The sequence below is a fragment of the Scomber scombrus genome, chromosome 23 (genome assembly GCF_963691925.1).
Source record: "Scomber scombrus chromosome 23, fScoSco1.1, whole genome shotgun sequence".
Lineage (NCBI taxonomy): Eukaryota > Metazoa > Chordata > Actinopteri > Scombriformes > Scombridae > Scomber > Scomber scombrus.
This window is the reverse complement of record NC_084992.1, coordinates 6,139,648-6,161,001: the sequence shown is the minus strand read 5'-3', so window position 1 is coordinate 6,161,001 and position 21,354 is coordinate 6,139,648. Positions and strand designations below refer to the sequence as shown.

The window sequence follows — 21,354 nt, the reverse complement described above, 5'->3', positions numbered from 1 at the left end:
CTGGCTGCTGGAGTTTTTTGTCCCTTCTCACTTTACTAATCCCACTGTGTTCCCAGATGTTGGCTTCAATAAAAACCTTGTTATAACTGATCTGAATGTTGGCCGAAACTATCAAATTCCACACAGGTTACATGATAACCCTTTAATTTGACCAGTTTCTCTTCCAAATAAGTTTAGTTTAACAATGCAAGTATGTTTAAAACCTGTATAATCATCTGACTGCTGGAGTTTTTTTGTCCCTTCTCACTTTACTAATCCCACTGTCTTTCCAGATGTTGGCTTCAATAAAAAACCTTGTTATTACTGATCTGAATGGTGATTAAATGTTACCGTTTACTCTTCCAAATAAGTTTAGTTTAACTCTGAAAATGAATGTAAAACCTGTACAATCACCTTTCTGCTTGTGTTTCTTGCTCCATCTCACTTCTTTCCCAGATGTTGGCTTTAATAAAAGTGACTGATCTAAACTATCATATTCGACTTTGGTTATATGAACCTTTAATTTTTATTTAAAATTTTTTTATTGATATTAAAAGACTTTCTTCTGATGGCAACTGTCTCAGAATCAGGAGAAGATGATGATATTAAGTACTGCAAATGATGAGATATTCAAAATCTTCGCCATTTTGCATTGAGCATTATTGTGAAATTGTTCCACAGCTTTTCACAGATTGGTGAACTTCTTCCCATCTTCACTTCTGAGAGACTCCGCCTCTCTAAGATGCTCTTTTCATAACCAATCATGTTACGGACTTGTTGCCATTTAACCTAATTAGCTGCTAAATGTCCCTCCAGCTGTTTCTTTTTTAGTACCGCTTACTTTTCCAGTCGTTTGTTTCCCCCCATCAAATCTTAAAATGAGTAAATACTTTTCATTAAATAGTAAATACTTCACTTTTAAACATTTGATATCTTGTCTATGTTCTATTGTGAATAAAATATGGGTTCATGAGATTTACAAATCATTTCATTCTGTTTTTATTTTCATTTCAACACAGCGCCCCAACTTTTTTTTTGAATTGGGGTTGTAAATAAAAGGTTTAATGAATGAAAAAAGACTTTAAAATGAGCTCTGCAGATGTTATTGAGAGATTAAATGTGATGGTTTTCCTCCTCAATGAACACAACAGATACATTAATTGACGGATAAGAGATGCAACAGACATGGGATGGCACTTTCCGACACTTCAAATGGGAATAACAGGCCTGAGTGTGTGTGTGTGTGTGTGTGTGTGTGTGTGTGTGTGTGTGTGTGTGTGTGTGTGTGTGTGTGTGTGTGTGTGTGTGTGTGTCAGTGTCCAGCCTCGATGATGTTTATAGAAGCGTCTGCTCCAGTCAGACAGACAGAAGGAATAACAGTAATAAGCCAACCAACCATCACACACACTCTATCAATCGTCACCACTCTGCAACTATGTGTGTGTGTGTGTGTGAATGAGACGTAGAGAATTGGATGGAGTGATGGATGAGAGGAAAAGTAAGAAAGGAGGGGAGGAGAGGAGAGAGAGTGTGTGGGCAGAGAGGGGAGAGAAGGAGAGATGAAAAGATGTCAAATGGTCAGAAGTCACTCAGATGAAATGAAATGAGGTGTCGCTAAACAGAGAGATGTTTGCTTTCCGTCTTCTGCCAAGTAACACAGACAGCATACAATGGGCGGATGGATGGATGGATGGATGGATGGATGGATAGAAGGGAAGAGTGGAAAGATAGACAAACATCCTCCATACATTTTTTGTTACTCCAATTTTTGAAAAATATTTACCCCAAAAAGATGTTTTCATTCAACTTAATCTACTTTTGATTGAGTTGAAAAGAAAAAAAGCAGGAAATGTGGATGAAAAGGTGAAGAAGGGATGGAGTGACGGAGGAAGAGATGAAGGGATGGAGTGACGGAGGAAGAGATGAACGGATGGAGTGACGGAGGAAGAGATGAACGGATGGAGTGACGGAGGAAGAGATGAACGGATGGAGTGACGGAGGAAGAGATGAACAGACTTGACTTACCCGACAATCTGATTGAAGTACCGCCTGTATCCTTCCAGAGTTTCGTGCTAGAAAGGTAAAAAAAAAAAAAAAGGAAGAAAACAAAGATAGAGAGAAGGAGGAAGAAAAAGTCCAACAGCAAAAGGACAAAAAAAAATGCAACATAATTATAAAAATCTTGAATTCTGAATCCTAAAAATGAGAAACTGGCTTCTAACATTAACCTTCATGTCCTCCTCCCGGGTCAAATTCACCCCGTCTGTTTTGACTGTTCTTTCCTTTCCTCCCTTCCTTCCTTCCTTCTTTCCTCCCTTCCTACCTTCCGTCTGTCCTTCCTCCCTCCTTCTCTCTCTCTTTCCTTCCTTCCTCCCTTCCTGTGTCCTTCTTTCCTTCCTTCCTCCCTTCTTTCCTCTTTTCCTTTCTCCCTCCCTCCTACCTTCCTTCCTGCCTTCTTTCCTCTGTCCTTCTTCCCTCCCTCCCTCCTTCTTTCCTTCCCTCCTTCCTTCATTCCCTCCCTCCCTCCCTTCTCTCCTTTCCTCCTTTCCTCCCTCCCTCCCTCCCTCCCTCCCTCCCTTCCTTCCTTCCTTCTTCCTTCCTCCCTTCCTCCTCCTTTCCTTCCTTCCTCCCTTCCTCCTCCTTTCCTTCCTTCCTCCCTTCCTTCCTCCCTTCCTTCCTTGACTCGAGGACAACAGGAGGGTTAAAAACAGTAATTTAAAGCTAAAATTAATCCGTTTTTGACACAATTTAAACGTTAAAACCTTTAATTTGTTCAATATTCATAACTGTAGAAAGAAAAATAAGTTATAGATTAAAGGGAAGTGTGTGTGTAGTTAGGAGTGTGTAGTCAGGAGTGTGTAGTTAGGAGTGTGTAGTCAGGAGTGTGTGGTTAGGAGTGTGTAGTCAGGAATGTGTAGTGAGGAGTGTGTAGTTAGGAGTGTGTGGTCAGGAGTGTGTAGTCAGGAGTGTGTAGTAAGGAGTGTGTAGTTAAGAGTGTGTAGTGAGGAGTGTGTGCATAGACCAGCAGTCCCAGGTGAAGGTGTGCAGGTCGTACCATGTTAGAGTGCGGCTGCAGCACGAGGCGAGCCTGTTTCCTCCGCTGCTTTCTGTAGTAGTTCTCAAACACATCACGCAAACCCTAAAAACACAAATTAAGAGTTAAGACTGGTGTGTGGAGGTGAGGTGAGGTGAGGGGAAGAAAGACAAATTCATCAACAACGTTATAGCAGCGCCTTGAATTATGTATAAATATAAAGTTTTAAGTGATGAAACAAAGCTGATAAAACCATTTGTTCTAAGTGAAAATCAGTCAAGATATCCAGAAACTGTAAATAGGTTGAAAAAGAAAACAAATACAGATGATACATGAAGTTAAATACAATATTCTCCATTTACTTTCATTTTTTTGTGTTGATTTTTGTTGGATATTAAAGCAACAACTGCAAAAAAATTAAAAAAAATAAAACACCAACTGCTGATTAATTAATTATACTAGCATTATATTAACTAAATAATACTCTACTAGTTAAATATATATGTTAAAACCATATAAAGTTCAGTTTTAACTGCTTATGGTATCAATAATTAACTCATGGCCCAAAAGTTACACTTTCACATCACTAATAAAGACATTTTACTACTTTTATTGAGAAACTGATCAATCATACTAACATTACATCTACTAGAAAAACAAGCTTTGAGAACTGAAGTTGCTTTATTTTTTCCCCTCTTTCATCAGTTTTCACTACTTAAGGTATCTATAATGTATTTAATGTTCAATTATTAGGATTTCACATCACTAATAAAGACGTTTTTATGACTTAAAGGATCGGCAAATCACAAAAATGAAAAGCCAAATCCATCTCTGTTCATCTTGAATCCTCTATTCTCTACATTTCCGCTCAGAACCTTCTCAAAGCTGTCAGCTTCACAACGTCAAGCTCACTCAGCCCGAACTGGAAAAAAGTTAATGTGCGGCTCCGAACTGAGAGTGACGCTGCGCTTTCTATCGCTGACAATAGAGAAGCAGGCAGCCAAACGCTTCAGCTTGTTTTGAGGCTGTTACTGATTTCAGGAGGAGGAGGGGACGGGCGGGGGGGCGGGGGGTTTAATGAGGTATAAAACCAAAAGGTTAGAGCCACTGAACGATGGGAAAGTTGAGATAAGGTCATGAGTGTGTGTGTGTGTGTGTGTGTGTGTGTGTGTGTGTGTGTGTGTGTGTGTGTGTGTGTGTGTGTGTGTGTCTCTGATGACTAAAACTGGTTGCTGTTCAGTTTGGGTTGGCGTCTCTGGTCAGACATCAAACTAAAAACACAACATGAGCTCTCTAAACTTGACCACTGTCGTATCTCTTTCCATTACACAGAAGCTCTCTCTTATCTGTATCTGTGTCAGTGTGTGTGTGTGTGTGTGTGTGTGTGTGTGTGTGTGTGTGTGTGTGTGTGTGTGTGTGTGTGTGTGTGTGTGTGTGAGACTTGTAGACTATCTAAGGCTTAAACCAGGACCCACAGTCCTCGGTGAGCTCACAGATAAAAGCACAGGACTGTAGATAACATAACATGCCCCCTTACACACACACACACACACACACACACACACACACACACACACACACACACACACACACACACACACACACACACACACACACACACACATTACTCTATATGTGAACATGTGTGTGGTGACCAGCATCTTCTATCACTATGATAGGAGGAAAGATACAAGAATAAAAATAGACTTTAACAAACCGGCCGCTGTGTTTTTCTAACTAAAGGAGAAAAACACTCACTCTGTGTTTTATAGTGACGTTGCTTCTTCAGTGAACCTGTCGATATCCCGTTAGTGTTAAACAATCAATCAAACTTGGGTCTTTTTGAGATATGTTTGACATGTGACATTGTTAATAAGGTCATCACTTCCTGTTGTCATCTTAATTAATCGATTAGTTGTCAACTTTTGATAATCCAGCTTCTAAAATGTGAACATTTTAAAGGTGTATTTACTCGTCTCAGACAATAAACTGAATATCTTTGGGTTGTGTGAACTGTGATCGACATTTTTCCACCAAACAACTACCTGATAAATCAAGAAAACAATCGACGGTTTAATCGATAATGATGATAATCGTTAGTTATCTTACATCTAGAGCTGGGTATCAATACTCAATACCTTTAAAGTATCGAATGAAATAAATCGATACTAAGAAGCATCGAAACGTCTCCCATCAATTGATCCTTTTTGCGCAGAGCTACAAAATATGACTATTTATGGGGTATTGCTCACAGCTGATCAACACAAACGTTCTTCGATTAACAAATATTAATAATTTGAAGACTTTAAAAATGCATTTGTGTAAAAATCAAATCATTTAGATAATATGTAGGAGTAATGTAATGTTTCTATTCACATGATGGGTATCAAATGAAGTACTCACATCCAACCCACGCTCTCTCTATATAGTCTAATGGAGCTTTTCCACTATACGGTTCTAGCACTACTCGGCTGGACTCGACACGGTTCCAGGACAGACCTTTTCCATTACTATAGTACCTCCTTTCTGTCTCACACAAAGCAAGAACATTGAGCCGTATAGCTGTTGTATAACGCTGCTGCCGGTATTTAAAAATGCCGAGTTTGATTCTTGTGTGGGACGGCTCATGACTCTTCCAGCGACAACTCTCTGGCCAATCGGTGGCCGGCAGTCTGTTGACGTCACATTGAGTATCGGCTCGGTTGCTTGGAACCATCGGCAGAGCAGGTACTAAAAAAGTACCAGGTACCAGGTACTATCCCCTGAGATCCTTCACAACCTGGCACCATCATATCTCTCGGAACTGATTCACATCTACACACCTTCCCGAACTCTCCGATCCTCCTCCGCCAACCAGCTCTTTGCCCCATCTACCAACTTAACTACCATCATGGGGTCAAGAGCTTTCAGCCGATCTGCCCCCCGCCTTTGGAACTCTCTCCCACCAGACATTTGCACTTCGGACTCTGTTTCCACCTTTAAATCCCGCCTGAAAACGCACTTATTCAGAGTGGCATACTCTGTCTCACACTAACTATGCATCACGTTCTTGTTTATTTATTGTAATGATGCACTTTATAGTCACATTCATATTCATTCTTTATCTTTGCACTAAATGTTACCTGATTTATATTGTTTGATGTACTGTTGTTGTGTTTTTGTGCCTTGTAAGGTGTCCTTGAGTGCTTTGAAAGGCGCCTTTAAATATAATGCATTATTATTATTATTATTATTATTATCCCTAGTGGAAACGCAAAAAAAAAAAAGTCAAGTCGAGTTGAATCGAGTAGTGCTAGAACTGTATAGTGGAAAAGCTCCAAAAGGTTTTCTATCTCTACCTCACCCATCGACCAATAGGATTCCACAGCTCTCGCTCCCTCCTGCAGCCCAATTAGTCGTCATTGGATTTTCTTGAAGTTCATTACACCCTTAAGTTACTTTAACCTGCGTGTTTAATCTGTTACTCAACATGACAACCATCTTAACGTCACACTATGCTGCATTCCTGCTGTATTGCTGAGTCATCACCGGCGGTTTCATGTGTTCATCAGTCGGGATTTCTTGACGCCATGTTCACTTATTAGAAGGCAGGTCTGGGTGCTAAGTGGTAATTCATTGAACCGATACGTGCGGTTTACTTCTTGACTTCTAGATGACAGAAACTGCTCATAAAAACATCTCAACTGGAAGTGTGAGCCAATAGTAATAACTGTAATAATGTGTTCAGAGCTTCAGTGGCTTCCTCTCGTGTTGCACTGAGGCAGGATCGTCTCACCAGTTTTAAATTATAGTGGTGAATTGCGTAATCTATCACAATAGATATCAACGAAGTAATTATTCACATGAGATACTGTCTAAGCTTCGTCTATTGTGATTACATTAACTCAAATATTTAGTTTTCTAGCATATTTTCTGGGCATTCAAATGGACTGTACTTATATAGCGCCTTTCTAGTCTTTACGACCACTCAAAGCACTTTACACTACATCTCATTCACCCCATTCACACACATTCATACCACGCAGGGTGCTACCACGCAGGGTGCCAACCTGCACATCAGGGGAAGCTAATCATTTATACACATTCATACACCGGGAGCAATTTTGGGGTTAAGTGTCTTGCCCAAGGATACATCGACATGTGGACTGGAGGAGCCGGGAATCGAACCGCCAATCTTCCAATTGGAGGACGACCGCTCTACCTCCTGAGCCACATCCACCCATTCAGTTAAAATGATACTAAAGCTTTTTAAACTTGCACTTCAGTAAAGTTAAGGGATTCATAAGAGACAGATTTTAAATAAGATAGTTGAAATCGAATCACCAGAAGATGAAATATGCTGACTTTAGATCCTAAACTTCTCATCATGCACACAATATCATCATTTAACTGACTAGCAGCTCTCACAATGAATAAACTGACCTTTATGTGTAAAATTGATGTTGCATTCTCTGTATATAAATATGCATTTATCCAAAAGGTTTTTTCTTATCATGTGTTCATGTCACTTCGTCGCCTCTTCACAGTATTTTTAGGCTGCACCAATTAGGCCTGTCAGGATAACTACAGGGCCGCTTCCACTGCAGGAACTGTGGTTTGAGGTTGACTCAGTGCTGATTGGGTATACTCGTGTCGCCTTGGTGATAGTACGGTCAAAGCGAACACGCGACGACTGAAACTGTTGCAGAATGATTACGTCACCTCCAGAGTCCAGTAGCTGAGAGGTCCAAGTGAGAGGAGGTTGTAAAGTTACAGCCTCCTAAATTTTACCCGGAAACTCCTTAATGGAAACGGGGTTAACTTTTATTAGACGATATATTGTCTCAGAAACAATCACGATAAACAATATTATTGCCATTTAAAGATCATTTTATACCACTGATGTAATAATGATGATATAATAGCGTAATGATGCAAAGCAGGGCAACGTTAAGTAAGTAGCTGCTTAGCCAATGTGACATGAATAGCCTCTTAGCTGCTAATGTGAAAAGTAAAAAATAATCAAGGTTCACATCCATGTATGATATGATAACTTGATATATAGACATTATAAGTTGATAACTATTGAGACAGATCTAGCACGAATGCTGCCTGAAAAAGACGAGTAAACTGATCTTTATGTGTAAAATGTGTTTATATTCTTTATATTATATTATACAGATGTTGCACTTATATCTTTATGTGTATTTAGGTTTTTCTTATGTGTTCATGTCACTTCCACACCTCCACCTTACAGTATGTTTAGGCTCTACTGCAGGTTTCCACCAACGCTGATGCTGCAAATAGTTACATTAAAGCTTCGATTGATCTGTGTTAATCAGAAACTTCGACTTTGACGTCTTTATGTTGCTTCTGTTTCTTGCAAATTCTCCGCAAATTGTTGATACCCTCAACTAAAACAATGGCTATTCAAAAATATAATACAAGAAATAAAGTGCAGTATGTTAAAAATAAAGATCTAGAGGGAGAGTTCTGCATTGAAACACATCTAAGTTCATTAATTCTTTAATCTTGGCCGAACAATGTCCATTGAAAACATCACAAACAATAAAGTGGACGTTAGAAATGTGAACCTCGCTGTTAAAGATCTAGATCGTGTTTTGTACTTTTTGATGTTTTGAGGTGACAAAACTTTTCTCTCTCTCTTTTTTTTAATCTTTCTTTCTTTAATTCCCAGTTTGACCCTCAGCTGAACAATGTGTATTCAACAGACGAGGGCCAGCGAATGGTCATGAACTCTTCATTACACAGTGCTCGCCGTCCCTCGGAGAGAGTACGGAGGTTAGAACGCAGGGTTGAGATTGTGTGTGTGTGTTTGTGTGTGTGTGTGTTTCTGACCTCTGTAAGGCCACATAAACAACAGAGGCGAAAGAGATGTGCAAAGAGAGAGAGCGAGAGAAAACACAAAGATCGTGCAGAGAAGAAAAAAGCAGAAACAGAGCGAAAGACTGTAAAAGAAAAAGAAAAACACGGAGCTCCGGAGAGAATTAAAGAACAGAAAGTGATGAAACATAAAGAAACAGAGGAATTAAGCCGTATGAGGTAAATCAAACCGACGAGTCGACGACAGAGAGAAAACAACGAGAAATTAAAGAAAGGAAAGAAATGAAGGAGAAAGAGAAAACAGAAAGAAATGCAAACAAATTTTAAAAAGCAAAGACACTTAAGAAAAACATCATGGAATCAAGAAATAAACAAGAATGAACGAAAGACAGTGAAATAAAGAACAGAAAATAAAAATAAAAAGATAAAACAACAAAGAAAAAAACAACAGAAAACAAGATGAACGCACGGAGGAGCGTGAAAAATTACTGAGCAAACAAACAAGAGAAAGAAAACAAGGCAAAGAAATGAATCCAGATTTAAAATGAACTAAAAAATAGAAGGAAAAAAAAGGAAAAAAGAAATAAGAGGCATGATAAAGATAAAGAAATGAAGAAACAAATGGAGAAAAGTTAAGGATAGAAAAGAGAGGTGGAAGAAGAAACATAAAACTATGAAAAACTGTCTAAAAAGAGCAGAAAAAGAGCAAGAACCAAAGATAGAAAGAAAGAAAGATAGAAAGAACGACAGAAAGAGAAACAACAAGTGAAAACAAGAAAGAAAGCAACGAAGTAGCGTAAAAAACGGAAAAGGAAAAAAAAAGGAAAAAAGAAATAAAAGGAATGATAAAGATAAAGAAATGAGGAAACAAATGGAGAAAAGGTAAGGATAGAAAAGAGAGATGGAAGAAGAAACAACTGTCTAAAAAGAGCAGAAAAGAAAAGAACCAAAGATAGAAAGAAAGAAAGAAAGAATAGAAAGAATGACAGAAAGAGAAATAGAAAACAGAAAGAAACGCAACGAAGGAGCGTAAAAAACGAGTGAGCAAACAAACAAGAGAAAGAAAACAAGACAGAGAAATAAATCCAGATTTATAATTTAACTAAAACATAAGAAAGGAAAAAAAGAAAAGAAAAAGATGGAAGGAAAAACGGGAATAAAGGACAGAAAAGAACAGGAAGAGACATGAAACTCAGGTTATAAGAAGTCTAAAAGTATCTCTGTGAGCTCCAGCTGGACTATTACTGTTCCAGCTCACAGCTCCCAGTTTAACCAGTATACGATACGATGAACTGGGCTGAAACTAAAAGAAAAAATAGAAGGAAAAAAAGAAATAAAAGGAATGGCAAAGATGAAAGAAATGAGGAAACAAATGGAGAAAAGAAAAAGAGAGAAAAGTCTAAAAGTATCTCTGTGTGAGCTCCAGCTGGACTATTACTGGTGCAGCTTACAGCTCCCAGTTTGACCAGTATATGATACGATGAACTGGGCTGAAACTAAAAAGAAAAAATAGATGGAAAAAGAAACAAATGGAAGAAAAAAGCAGGAAAAAACATAAAACATGGATTATTAAAACGGTCTAAAAATATCTCTGAGAGCTCCAGCTGGACTATTACTGGTGCAGCTCACAGCTCCCAGTATGACCAGTATATGATACGATGAACTGGGCTCTTCTCTCCTCCAGCTCAGCAGTCAGCGTGTTTATATTGATCACGACTCCGTCCCACATTCTCTCAGCGTGTGCGACACGTGTGTGTGTGTGTGTGTGTGTGTGTGTGTGAGTTACCAGTGTAACAAAAGGAGTATTGTTCGGCTAGGAAAAACCATGGACTTTAAACATGGAAAAAGAGAAGGAGAGAAAGAGAGAGAGAGAAGAAGGAGGAGGAGGAGGAGTAGGAAGAGGAGGAGGAGGAGGAGGATAGAAGCAACGGGAACAAAGTGGAGGTCTTGATTGCAAATGGGATTCCTCGTCCAGGTTTACTAGAAAAATAAATGAAGCTGTTACGGGCGCGTGCCTGTGTGGGTGCAAGTCATTCTGGACATGTAACAATCAGGCCGTGTGTGTGTGTGTGTGTGTGTGTGTGTGTGTGTGTGTGTGTGTGTGTGTGTGTGATTTTCCAGTCGACCCCCTCCTCTCCTCCCTTCCTCCTCTTCTCCTCTTTATCCAGTACAGCAAACACTGTGTTGGATATTCTGGTTTTTTTTTCTTTTCTAAATGGTAAATCTAACGTCTCTGCCCAATGAGCTGTCAATCAAACTGCTGCGACACAGATTGTAATGGATAAAACAGTGTGTGTGTGTGTGTGTGTGTGTGTGTGTGAGAGAGAGAGACACAGAGTGAAGTCGACGTCGGAGGTGAAGAGGTCAAACCTTTCAACACCTTCCCGAGACACAACGCACTCCTTCTCCCTCCCCTCATTCCTTTAATCTCTTTCTTTTCAAATCAGCTCTCTCTCTCTCTCTCTCTCTCTCTCTCGCTCTCTCTCGCTCTCTCTCGCTCATCCATCAAGCTCCTCATCTAACACGATGGATTTTCTCTCTCTTTCTCTGTGTTGTTTTCACTCTTCTCTTCCTGTTTTTAACCTCCTTTAACCTCCGGGCCGACCTCCCCCCTCCTTTCCTCCCCCTCTCTTTTTCTCGTCCTTATCGCTCTCTTTCCTGTAAACTGTGTCGTGTGTCGTTACACTCCATTTCTTCTCATCACAACAACAATTTCAACATTATAGTTTTCCCTTTTTTCTCACACCCCCACTTTCTCCTCTCCTCCTTATTTGCTCTTTATTTCACCTCTTCCCCTTCTTCTTCTTCTTCTTCTTCCACTCCGTCATCTCTGTTCCCACCACTACCTACAATTCCCCTCTTCCGCTTCACTTCTCTCCTCTTGTATCCTCTTAATTTCCTCCCATCTACCTTTTCTTATCATCCTCCTTTTGCTCTCATCTTCCCTTGTTCCACACCTCTTTATACCAATTCCACTTTCCTTATTCTTACTTCATATTAAAGGATCACTAAATGTCAACAAATGGTGATAAATGTCGATCACAGGACCCTTAAAACCCGATCAACAATCCACAACTCAACGATATTTAAGGTCTTTTCACACTTTAGAGTCCAAAAAAGGTTCATTTTATTGTCATATTAGTTTTAGTTTGACTTTAGCGTGTTGTCACTTCAACAGGTAAGCTGGATTAAATCAATGGAGGAAAAAGAATGAACAGATTCTTTCATTTCGTTGCCACTATAATAATAATAATAATATTATTATTATTATGAGCAAACCAGATGAAGCTGGACGAAGACTCAACCACCTTAATAAGAGATGTTGCTTCATATCAAGTCCTTAGTGGTTTCATCACAATTACAGAAACGCACTGTAGTTGACATTGATTCATTTGTAGATGGCCTTAAAAACAGAATGAACTGTTTCATTTTGTTTCCTCTATAATAATATTATTATGGCGAGAGCTCAGAATGACGTCCAGGTCCATGGCATTGCACACCTGTGTAGACAGCTGCTGCAGTTTCTTCATCTTCAGGTGACGTTGCTCTCCTCTTCTCTCCTATCATCTCTCTCTCTTTCATTCATCCTCTCTAAAAATACCTGTAGTTTTTTCCCAGCAATGTATTTGGACCATATTTTAATTAAAAACTTGGTCCGCTCTTCTCTCCGTCTGCTACTACGGCTCATTTTTCCTTTTTCCGGTTCAGATGATAATTGGAACTTCCTGCAATTAGTCCAAAAGTCCATCCAAAAATATCTATTCACAGTAGAAACTAAAAGAACCAGAAGCTTGATCCGAACACAGACCACCACCGGATCAAGGTTCAACTATTTGGTCTGGAGGTCTAGCGAAGGTTTCATGTGTGTAATTTTGGTTCGGATCAAACGGAAAAAACATAAAGTCCGAACCAAATGAGGCACGTATGAGAGATCACTCAATTTACTGATATAAAGGACTAAATAAAACCAGAATATATTCACATTTAAGAAGCTGGAAACTGATAAATTTGGCTTTTATTCTTTAAAAGAAAATGACTCAAAACTATTTTCTGTTGATGGATAACTCATCGCAGCTCTACATGCAATGATTTTAAAGTGAATTTTCAAAGTGTACTTTATTTAAAGAGCAACATACTCACTGGAGACACTTTACACAAATAAAAGGAAGTAAAAAGAAACTTGAACTGAAACTAAAGTTCGCCTCAACTTGGGTCTCTTGGTCCCTTCCTCTCCTTTCCATCATCACATTCTTCCCTTTTCTCACCTATTCAAACCTTTTTTCGACCCCTCTCGTCTTTGCGTTCTCCATCATCTCACCCCCTTTTACCCTTTCTCTAACCTCGCTCCCTCCCCTCCATCGCTCTTTTGCCCGTTCACTTTCTCCTTCCTGTCAAAGTTCATACACTTCCTGTCCCCCTGCCAGAGAGCCCCCCAGACACACACACACACACACACACACACACAACAGAAACAGTCGACCTTCTGGCCGTGCTGGCCCGGTCACAACCCCTACGAGCCTGCCTACACACACACACACACACACACACACACACACACACACACACACACACAAAGACCCCAAATGTGCAACTAACCCAGTCATGGCCCAGTCAACACCTCCACCCATGTCGCTTTCGCTCTAACTGAGATGAGACACACACACACACACACACACTCTCTCTTTCTCACACACACACACAACACACACACACACACACACACACACACACACACACACACACACACACACACACACTGCAGCCGCCCGGTTGGAGTGAAGCCAGGCTCGAGCCGGAGGCCTCATCTTACACAATCACATGAACCTCTCTGAACATAAACCTCATGGTAATTCTCCCTCAGGGTCGCGGCAGTCTGACGACGGACTGAACTCCACGAGACAACACGACTTTGTCATCTGTCACCGTTTCTACGACAACCTTTCTTTTTATCTCTGGATGTAAAAAAAAAGAAAAAGAAGTTGATTGTGTGCAGGCCTGATTTATCATGATACTGAAGTTATAGGATTGTTGCTAAATAACTACAAACAAGTCTAGATTACCCCAAAAACATGACATCATCATTACATCATTACAGGTGTAATCACAATATATATCAATATCATGATATAAAAGTATGTAAAGTGTAATAGAAGATCACTACATCACCCATTATTGTCCTCTGTGCTCTCTCTAAGAAATGAATTAATTAATTAAAACAAAAGCAGAAGTAGCTGATTTTTTTTTTAAATCTTCAATTAACTGATAATTAACTTAAGTAAAGCTGAACTATCAGAATCCACAAATACTCAACTAGTTCATCCCGCATTATTTTACATTTTTTAAAATCTATCATGAGCTGTATTGTCTATTTATACTTGAGAAAAAAGATGAAAATAAAAATAAACCAAGTGGATACATGATGTGCAACACACAACATGTTAGTTATAGCATGCAGAGTGATGGAGACTGGAGGAGAGGAAAAGAGAGGAGAGGATAGGAAATAAGGAGAAGAGAGAAGGAGACAAGTTGTGAAAATAAGGAGAGGAGAAAGGAGAAGAGAGGAAATACAGAGGAGAAGAAAGAAGGAGACAAGTAAAGAAAATTAAGAGAGGATATAAAGAGGAGAGGAAAAGAGAGGAGAGGAGACAAGGAGAGGAGAGGAAAAGAGAGGAGAGGAGACAAGGAGAGGAGAGGAAAAGAGAGGAGAGGAGGATGAAGAAGAGAGGAGAGGAGAGGAAGAGAGGAGGAGTGGAAAGGAAAGAGGAGAGGAGAGGAGAAGAGGGGAGAGGAGAGGAGAGAAGAGAAGAGAGAGGAAAGGAAAGAGGAGAAGAGAAGAGGAGAGAAGAGAAGAAGAGAAGAGGGGAGAGGAGAGGAGAAGAGGAGAGAAGAGAAGAGAAGAGAGAGGTGAAGAGAGAAGAGAAGAGAAGAGAAGAGAAGAGAGGAGATGAGAGAAGAGAAGAGAAGAGAGAAGAGAAGAGAGGAGAGAGGAAAGGAAAGAGGAGAAGAGGAGAGGAGAGAAGAGAAGAAGAGAAGAGGGGAGAGGAGAGGAGAGGAGAAGAGAAGAGGAGAGAAGAGAAGAGGAGAGAAGAGGAGAAGAAAGAAGAGAAGAGGAGAGGAGAGGAGAGGAGAAGAGAAGAGAGAAGAGGAGAGAAGAGAAGAGAGAGGAAAGGAAAGAGGAGAAGAGAAGAGGAGAAGAGGGGAGAGGAGAGGAGAGGAGAGAGGAAAAGAAAGAGGAGAGGAGAAGAGAGAGGAGAAGAGAGAAGAGAAGAGAAGAGAGAAGAGAGAAGAGGAGAGGAGAAGAAAGAGGAGAAGAGGAGAGGAGAGGAGAAGAGAAGAAAGAAGAGGAGAGGAGAAGAAAGAGGAGAAGAGGAGAGGAGAAGAGAAAAGAAGAGAGGAGAAGAGAAGAGGAGAGGAGAGGAGAGAAGAGAAGAGAGAGGAAAGGAAAGAGGAGAAGAGAAGAGGAGAAGAGGGGAGAGGAGAGGAGAGGAGAGAGGAAAAGAAAGAGGAGAGGAGAAGAGAGAGGAGAAGAGAGAAGAGAAGAGAAGAGAGAAGAGAGAAGAGGAGAGGAGAAGAAAGAGGAGAAGAGGAGAGGAGAGGAGAAGAGAAGAAAGAAGAGGAGAGGAGAAGAAAGAGGAGAAGAGGAGAGGAGAAGAGAAAAGAAGAGAGGAGAAGAGAAGAGGAGAGGAGAGGAGAGAAGAGAAGAGAAGAGGAGAGAAGAGAAGAGGAGAGAAGAGAAGAGAAGAGAAGAGAAGAGAGGAAAGAGGAGAAGAGGAGGATGAAGAAGAGAGGAGAGGAGAGAAAAGAGGAGAGGAGAGGAGAGAAGAGAAGAGAGGAAAGAGGAGGAGAGGAGGATGAAGAAGAGAGGAGAGAAAAGAGGAGAGGAGAGGAGAGGAGAGAAAAGAGGAGAGGAGAGGAAGAGAGGAGAGGAGAGGAGAAAAGAGGAGAGGAGAGGAGAGAAGAGGAGAAAAGAGGAGAGGAGAGGAGAGGAGAGGAGGAGTGGAACGGAAAGAGGAGAGGACAGGAGAGGAGAGAAGAGAAGAGAAGAGAAGAGAAGAGAAGAGAAGAGAAGAGAAGAGAAGAGAAGAGAAGAGAAGAGAAGAGAGGAGAGGAGGAGGAAGAAGAGAGGAGGAGTGGAAAGGAAAGAGGAGAGAAGAGGAGAAAAGAGGAGAGAAGAGGAGAGGAAAGGGGAGGGGAGGGGAGAGGAGAAAAGAGGAGAGGAGAGGAGTGGAGTGGAGAGGAGAGGAGTGGAGAGGAGAGGAGAGGAGAGAAAAGAGGAGAAAAGAGGAGAGGAGAGGAGTGGAGAGGAGAGGAGAAGAGGATGAGGAGAGGCGAGGAGAGAAAAGAGGAGAGGAGAGGAGAGAAGAGGAGAAAAGAGGAGAGGAGAGGAGAGGAGAGAAGAGGAGAGGAGAGGAGAGGAGAAGAGGAGAAGAGGAGAGGAGAAGAGGATGAGGAGAGGAGAGGAGAGGAGAGGAGGATGAACTCACCAGCACAGTGTAGATATGCAGACAGCTGTAAACTGGTGAGAAATCCACCAAATCATGAGCTCCTGGAACCTGAACAGAGACACAACATATACATAAAAAGTTTAGTTCATCCTTTATTTCTCTTTATAAACTTCTTTTATACATCATGTCAACTTAAAAGAGAACAAAACACATTAAAACCAGAGAAGAAACATATAACATTGTTAAACAACAAATCTAATGGTGGCCTAAGACTTTTGAACATTACTGTATATAAAGAAAAACACAAAGTAAGGTTTGACACTGTCACCAGTCATTCAAACCTTTCTTTCTTTCTTTCTTTCTTTCTTCTTTTAAATTTCTATTTATCCCTTTGACTAACCATCCCCTCATTCCATTCCTTCCTCCCGTTCCCACATCCTCTGTCTCTCGGAGAACAACACAGTGGGCAATTTACCCATTTTCACACACACACACACACACACACACACACACACACACACACACACACACACACACACACACACACACACACACATATACACGCCCAAAAAAAAGAAAAAGAAAACACAACAAAACATGTGCCCTCTTGCCCTCTGGAAAGTTTTCCTTCTGTAAAAATCATTGGAGGAGAAGCAGCACAATGCCAGCTTTGATTTAACCACACACACACACACACACACACACACACACACACACACACACACACACACACACACACACACACACACACAAAGTCCCGAAAACAATAAGAACAAACAGCGAGTTTTACCACTTGAAAAGCTAGGTGGAGCGAAAGAAGAAGGGATGCAGAAAGAAATAGAATGAGAGTTACAGCTGAAGGAGAATAAAGTTTAGATTAAAGGGCGATAAATTAAAAAATAAATGAGGAGGAGGAGAAAAGGGGGATAGATAAAGGAAAGAGAGACAGAAGATATAGCAGAGAGAGTTGAACATTTGTGGCAAAAGGTGAAGAAGACTTGAAAATAGAGGATAAGAAAAGTGAAGAAATTCAGGTAAATGAAAGAGTAAAGTACAGAAAGCATAGAGGAGCTCACAAAGAAAGAAAAACAAAGAAGAAGAAGAAGAAGAAGAAGAAGAAGAAGAAGAAGAAGAAGAAGAAGAAGAAGAAGAAGAAGAAGAAGAAGAGCACGAAGCGAAGAACAAAGACAGCGAAGAAAATAGGATGAAGACCCACATGGGGGATGAGACTGTAAAATGAAGGGAAGGGGAAGAAGAAAAGGGGGGGGGAGGGTGGGGGCATGGCGTGAGGAGACGGGATGCCGATGGTTGGCATCACCAAAGGCATCGGCGCCAACGCGGTCGTAACCCCTGGCGACCGAGGGGTCAGCGCCTTTTGTTCGAGCCAAGGTCTTCCCGTGAAGAAGGTTGAGTCAAGTTTACAGGACGTACAATAAGAGAGGACGACGGGGACCTTAAAACAGAACGGGGAGCGGCAGGGTGACAAGTTCAGACCTCTCTCTCTCTCTCTCTCTCCCTCTCTCTCTCTCTCTCTCTGAGTGTGAACACGACGGCCCGCGAGGGATGACTCCAAGAGTTCATTGTCGAAAATCCTTTGTGTGTCAAAAGTTTTGTGGTTCAGCGTTGAGACTGTAAACATCGGGCTGATGAACTTTAATAACCTTTTAGCTGACTTTTAGTGACTGTTTAAAATGAAAAATATCTTTAAAAAACAAACTAGAGTACGGCTGCAGCTAACGATTATTTTCATTATCGATTAATTCATTAGATGTTTAATTTGTTTTATGTCGGAAAGTGGTGAGAAATGTCCGTCATGGTCGATCACGTCCTCAGTTAACTATCAAAAAAGACTTAAAGAAACCTGAAAATATTCACATTTAAGAAGCTGAAATTTACGAAAGTTTATTAAATTCACTTAAAAACTATTTTAAAAAGCTTTTTTTCTGAATTAATGAGATATTTTTCCTGTTTTTCTGAATTAATGAGATAATTTTCCTGTTTTTCTGAATTAATGAGATACGTTTTCCTGTTTTTTTGAGTCATTTTTTCCTGTTTTTCTGATTTGACGAGATACCACGTAGCCAGCTTGAATGCATTTAATCTGCATCATCTTGTATCCATGGAGCATGTCTGTCATATCTGTCCAACTGATCCTTTCATATTCATTAACATCGAAATGTCCAGCAGATCTGAACTTTCTGCAAAGTCGACAAACTAACGATAATATCATCTATATGACTTAAAGACAGGAGGATCTCCCAGTGTCTGAAACTCCAAACAAAGTAAAACTGGATTAAACTAAACAAGCGGGCCATTAAATCGAGCTCTCCAAGAAGTGAATGAAAGCATCTGTTGTCTTAAATTATCTCATTAATTCAGAAAAACTGCCTTTTTGATATTTTTTTCAGATTAATGCAATATATGCTTCCGTAGAAACTAGAGAATTTTTCCTTTAAAAAATTAAAAAATAGTAACAAATGAACCCAAATTGGCAATTAATTGTCTCTCAATCCAGTATCTGATTAAACAGCTGATTACTGCAGCTCTAAAAAAGAGACACAACACAAAAAATTAGCTGTAAAATAAACAAAAAAAACAAGCTCCTCGATGTCCTGAGCCGCACGTCACGGTGGAGACGAGCTGGATGAGAAGACGGAGTGACATTTTATTTCCAGTGAAAGACAAAGTGCCTAAACCATGAATCACTCTTCCTTTAGGTCATAAAGCTCCTGTTGATGGAGATTCCAGTGAAAGACAAAGTGCCTAAACCATGAATCACTCTTCCTTTAGGTCATAAAGCTCCTGTTGATGGAGAGGATCGATGATAAAAATTGAAATGTTGGATATTGGATAAAAATGTCATGACTGTCGCTACCTCACTTTAACCCTAAAAGAACATTATATATATATATATGTATTTATGAGTGTAATTAAACTAATCTGAACTGCAGCCCAGTTGGTTATTTATCTATTTATAATTAATTAAACAGCTTTTAACAGGCTGATGGATCAACAGAGCTGCTTCTATACACTTTAAACTGCTAATATAATGAAATATATTGATACAGGTCGAGTAAAAATAAGAAACTTTTCTGCATGATCAAATGAAATGGGTTCAAGTATGCTGCACAATAACAACACTCCCATTAAAGAGTGAGCTTGTGTTTTTAGGAATGCTGGTTTACGTGCACTACGTGCTGCTATGGGTCCAATATTCACGGTGACGTAATCCGAACACAAACTTCCAAAAGAAAAACCTGGCTCGGGTCACACGTGGGGGCCAACCCTAATGACATCTGACTATTGGACAGAGGGAACGTTTAAAGAGCTGAGGTGATTTTGTATGGAAAGGAAAGGAAAGGCGAGTAAAGGAAAAGAAGAAGAAGTAGAGGGAGAGAGAGAGAAGGAAAAAAAAGGGAAAAAGGGCAGACGAGGAGAGCCAAGGGCAAGAAGGGACACATGGAAGAGATGAAAGGAGACAAGAATTGGGAAAAACAACAAAGAAAAAAAACAGCGACAGGAAGCGAGTAAAGATGAGGCCACACTGGAGGATTATCGGGCTTCAAAGCGGTTTCGACCGTTGCCGACAATCACAAGGGGGAACTATAGTCTAAAGGTTTTGGTGAGGGACTGCAAAGATTTGGGAGTTTTGAAAAGGTTTCAAATTCAATTTCAGCCACTTGGGGACAGATCTGGGCAACATCTGTGTGCCAGGATGATGATTTCAGACCTCGAAGACAGATGGATAAAGAATGAAGTGAAAGGAGACAATTAAAAAAGTGTTTGATTGTGTTTGTGTGTGGATTGAGTCTCACTTCTTCATCTTCATCCTCTTCATCCTCCACATCCAGAATGCCCGAGTCCTGTTCGGACGCCGGACTGTCACCTTGTCCGTCGCTCCGCTGCTGATGCGTCGCCGCCGCCAACGCCAACGCCGCCAGCACCTCTTTCCTGGGGCGTCGACCAATCAGGGCCCTCTGCTGCGTGGAGACGGAGCTGTCCAACGAGCGCTGCACCTGGGCCTGAAGCAGAAAGAAGAAGAAGAGGTCAAATTCAACACTTTCGGGGTGGAGAGGGATTAAACATTCCTTCTTTTTAACCTGCTTTGTTTGCTTCGACTTCAGTTATTTCCAACATTTCCCAGAACGCTTGTCAAACACCAGAGGAGGAAAAGAGGAACTTGTTGCATTTCATTTTTCTGGCTGGACTTCAGAGCACAGTAGAAGCGCTCTTTGATTTAAAAAAAAGAAGAAAAAAAAGAAAAGGGGGTCTGACACCAAAAGCAGATGTTAACCGATAACACTAATAACCATTTCCGCAATCAAACTCAAATCGTACACTGCTCCTGCTAATATATAATAATACAGGAGACGAGACGGAGAAAGAAATAACACAGCTTTCAGCTTACAGACTCATGAGAAAACAATGTGTCAATCCTCTTAGGAAGGTGACAGAAAAAAGGCTCAATTCTTCTCCTTTTTGACAACTTTTTGGGAGAAAAGCTTAAAAATTTGCAGCTGGTGTAATGAGGTCACTAGTTGGGAGACCTTTGAGCCACTGCTTGCCACTCCTTGTCCCATGAAAATACCCTTGGAAATGGCCTATAAAAAAAAAAAAAAGAAGTGATTTACCTAAGAACCTAAGAATACACCAGAGGGAAAAATAGCAAGACAGGAAGGGAAGAGCAGGAAGGATGAAGAGTCAATGAAACCTAAAACAAAGCACATAAAATTAGTGCTGAGGACTTGAAAGCGGACGCAGACCTGGACTTTAATGTTTGATCTATGATCCTTCGCTTAAAGTCAAGACTTTAAATTTAGCTGAAGAGTCTTGAGAGTGATATGTTGACGCAGAGTTTTGAATAAAAGCAAAATTTACAGACCCCTAAAAACAACATAAACCCGACGTCTATTTTTACACACGGCTGTTATGTCGCATACATTTCTCTACGGTTAAAATAGGCACATTTGCGCCGTTGCCAGAATAAACAGACGGAGAAAAAAAAAAAAAGGTGCGGCGCAAAGAAAGAAGGAAATGGAAAGATCTTCCACAGAACAATGTGCCATGTGCAGT

At 40.5% G+C, this 21,354-nt stretch overlaps 1 protein-coding gene across 1 annotated transcript in view; it reads right to left on the bottom strand.

Moving 5' to 3' along the window:
* Positions 1–21,354, bottom strand: part of exoc6b (exocyst complex component 6B) — a 128,528-nt gene that overhangs the window by 76,392 nt on the left and 30,782 nt on the right. Inside the window, 4 exon segments of the mRNA XM_062444951.1 lie at positions 2,005–2,051; positions 3,035–3,118; positions 16,321–16,389; positions 20,097–20,303. Of these exon segments, the coding sequence (XP_062300935.1) occupies positions 2,005–2,051; positions 3,035–3,118; positions 16,321–16,389; positions 20,097–20,303 (407 nt within the window).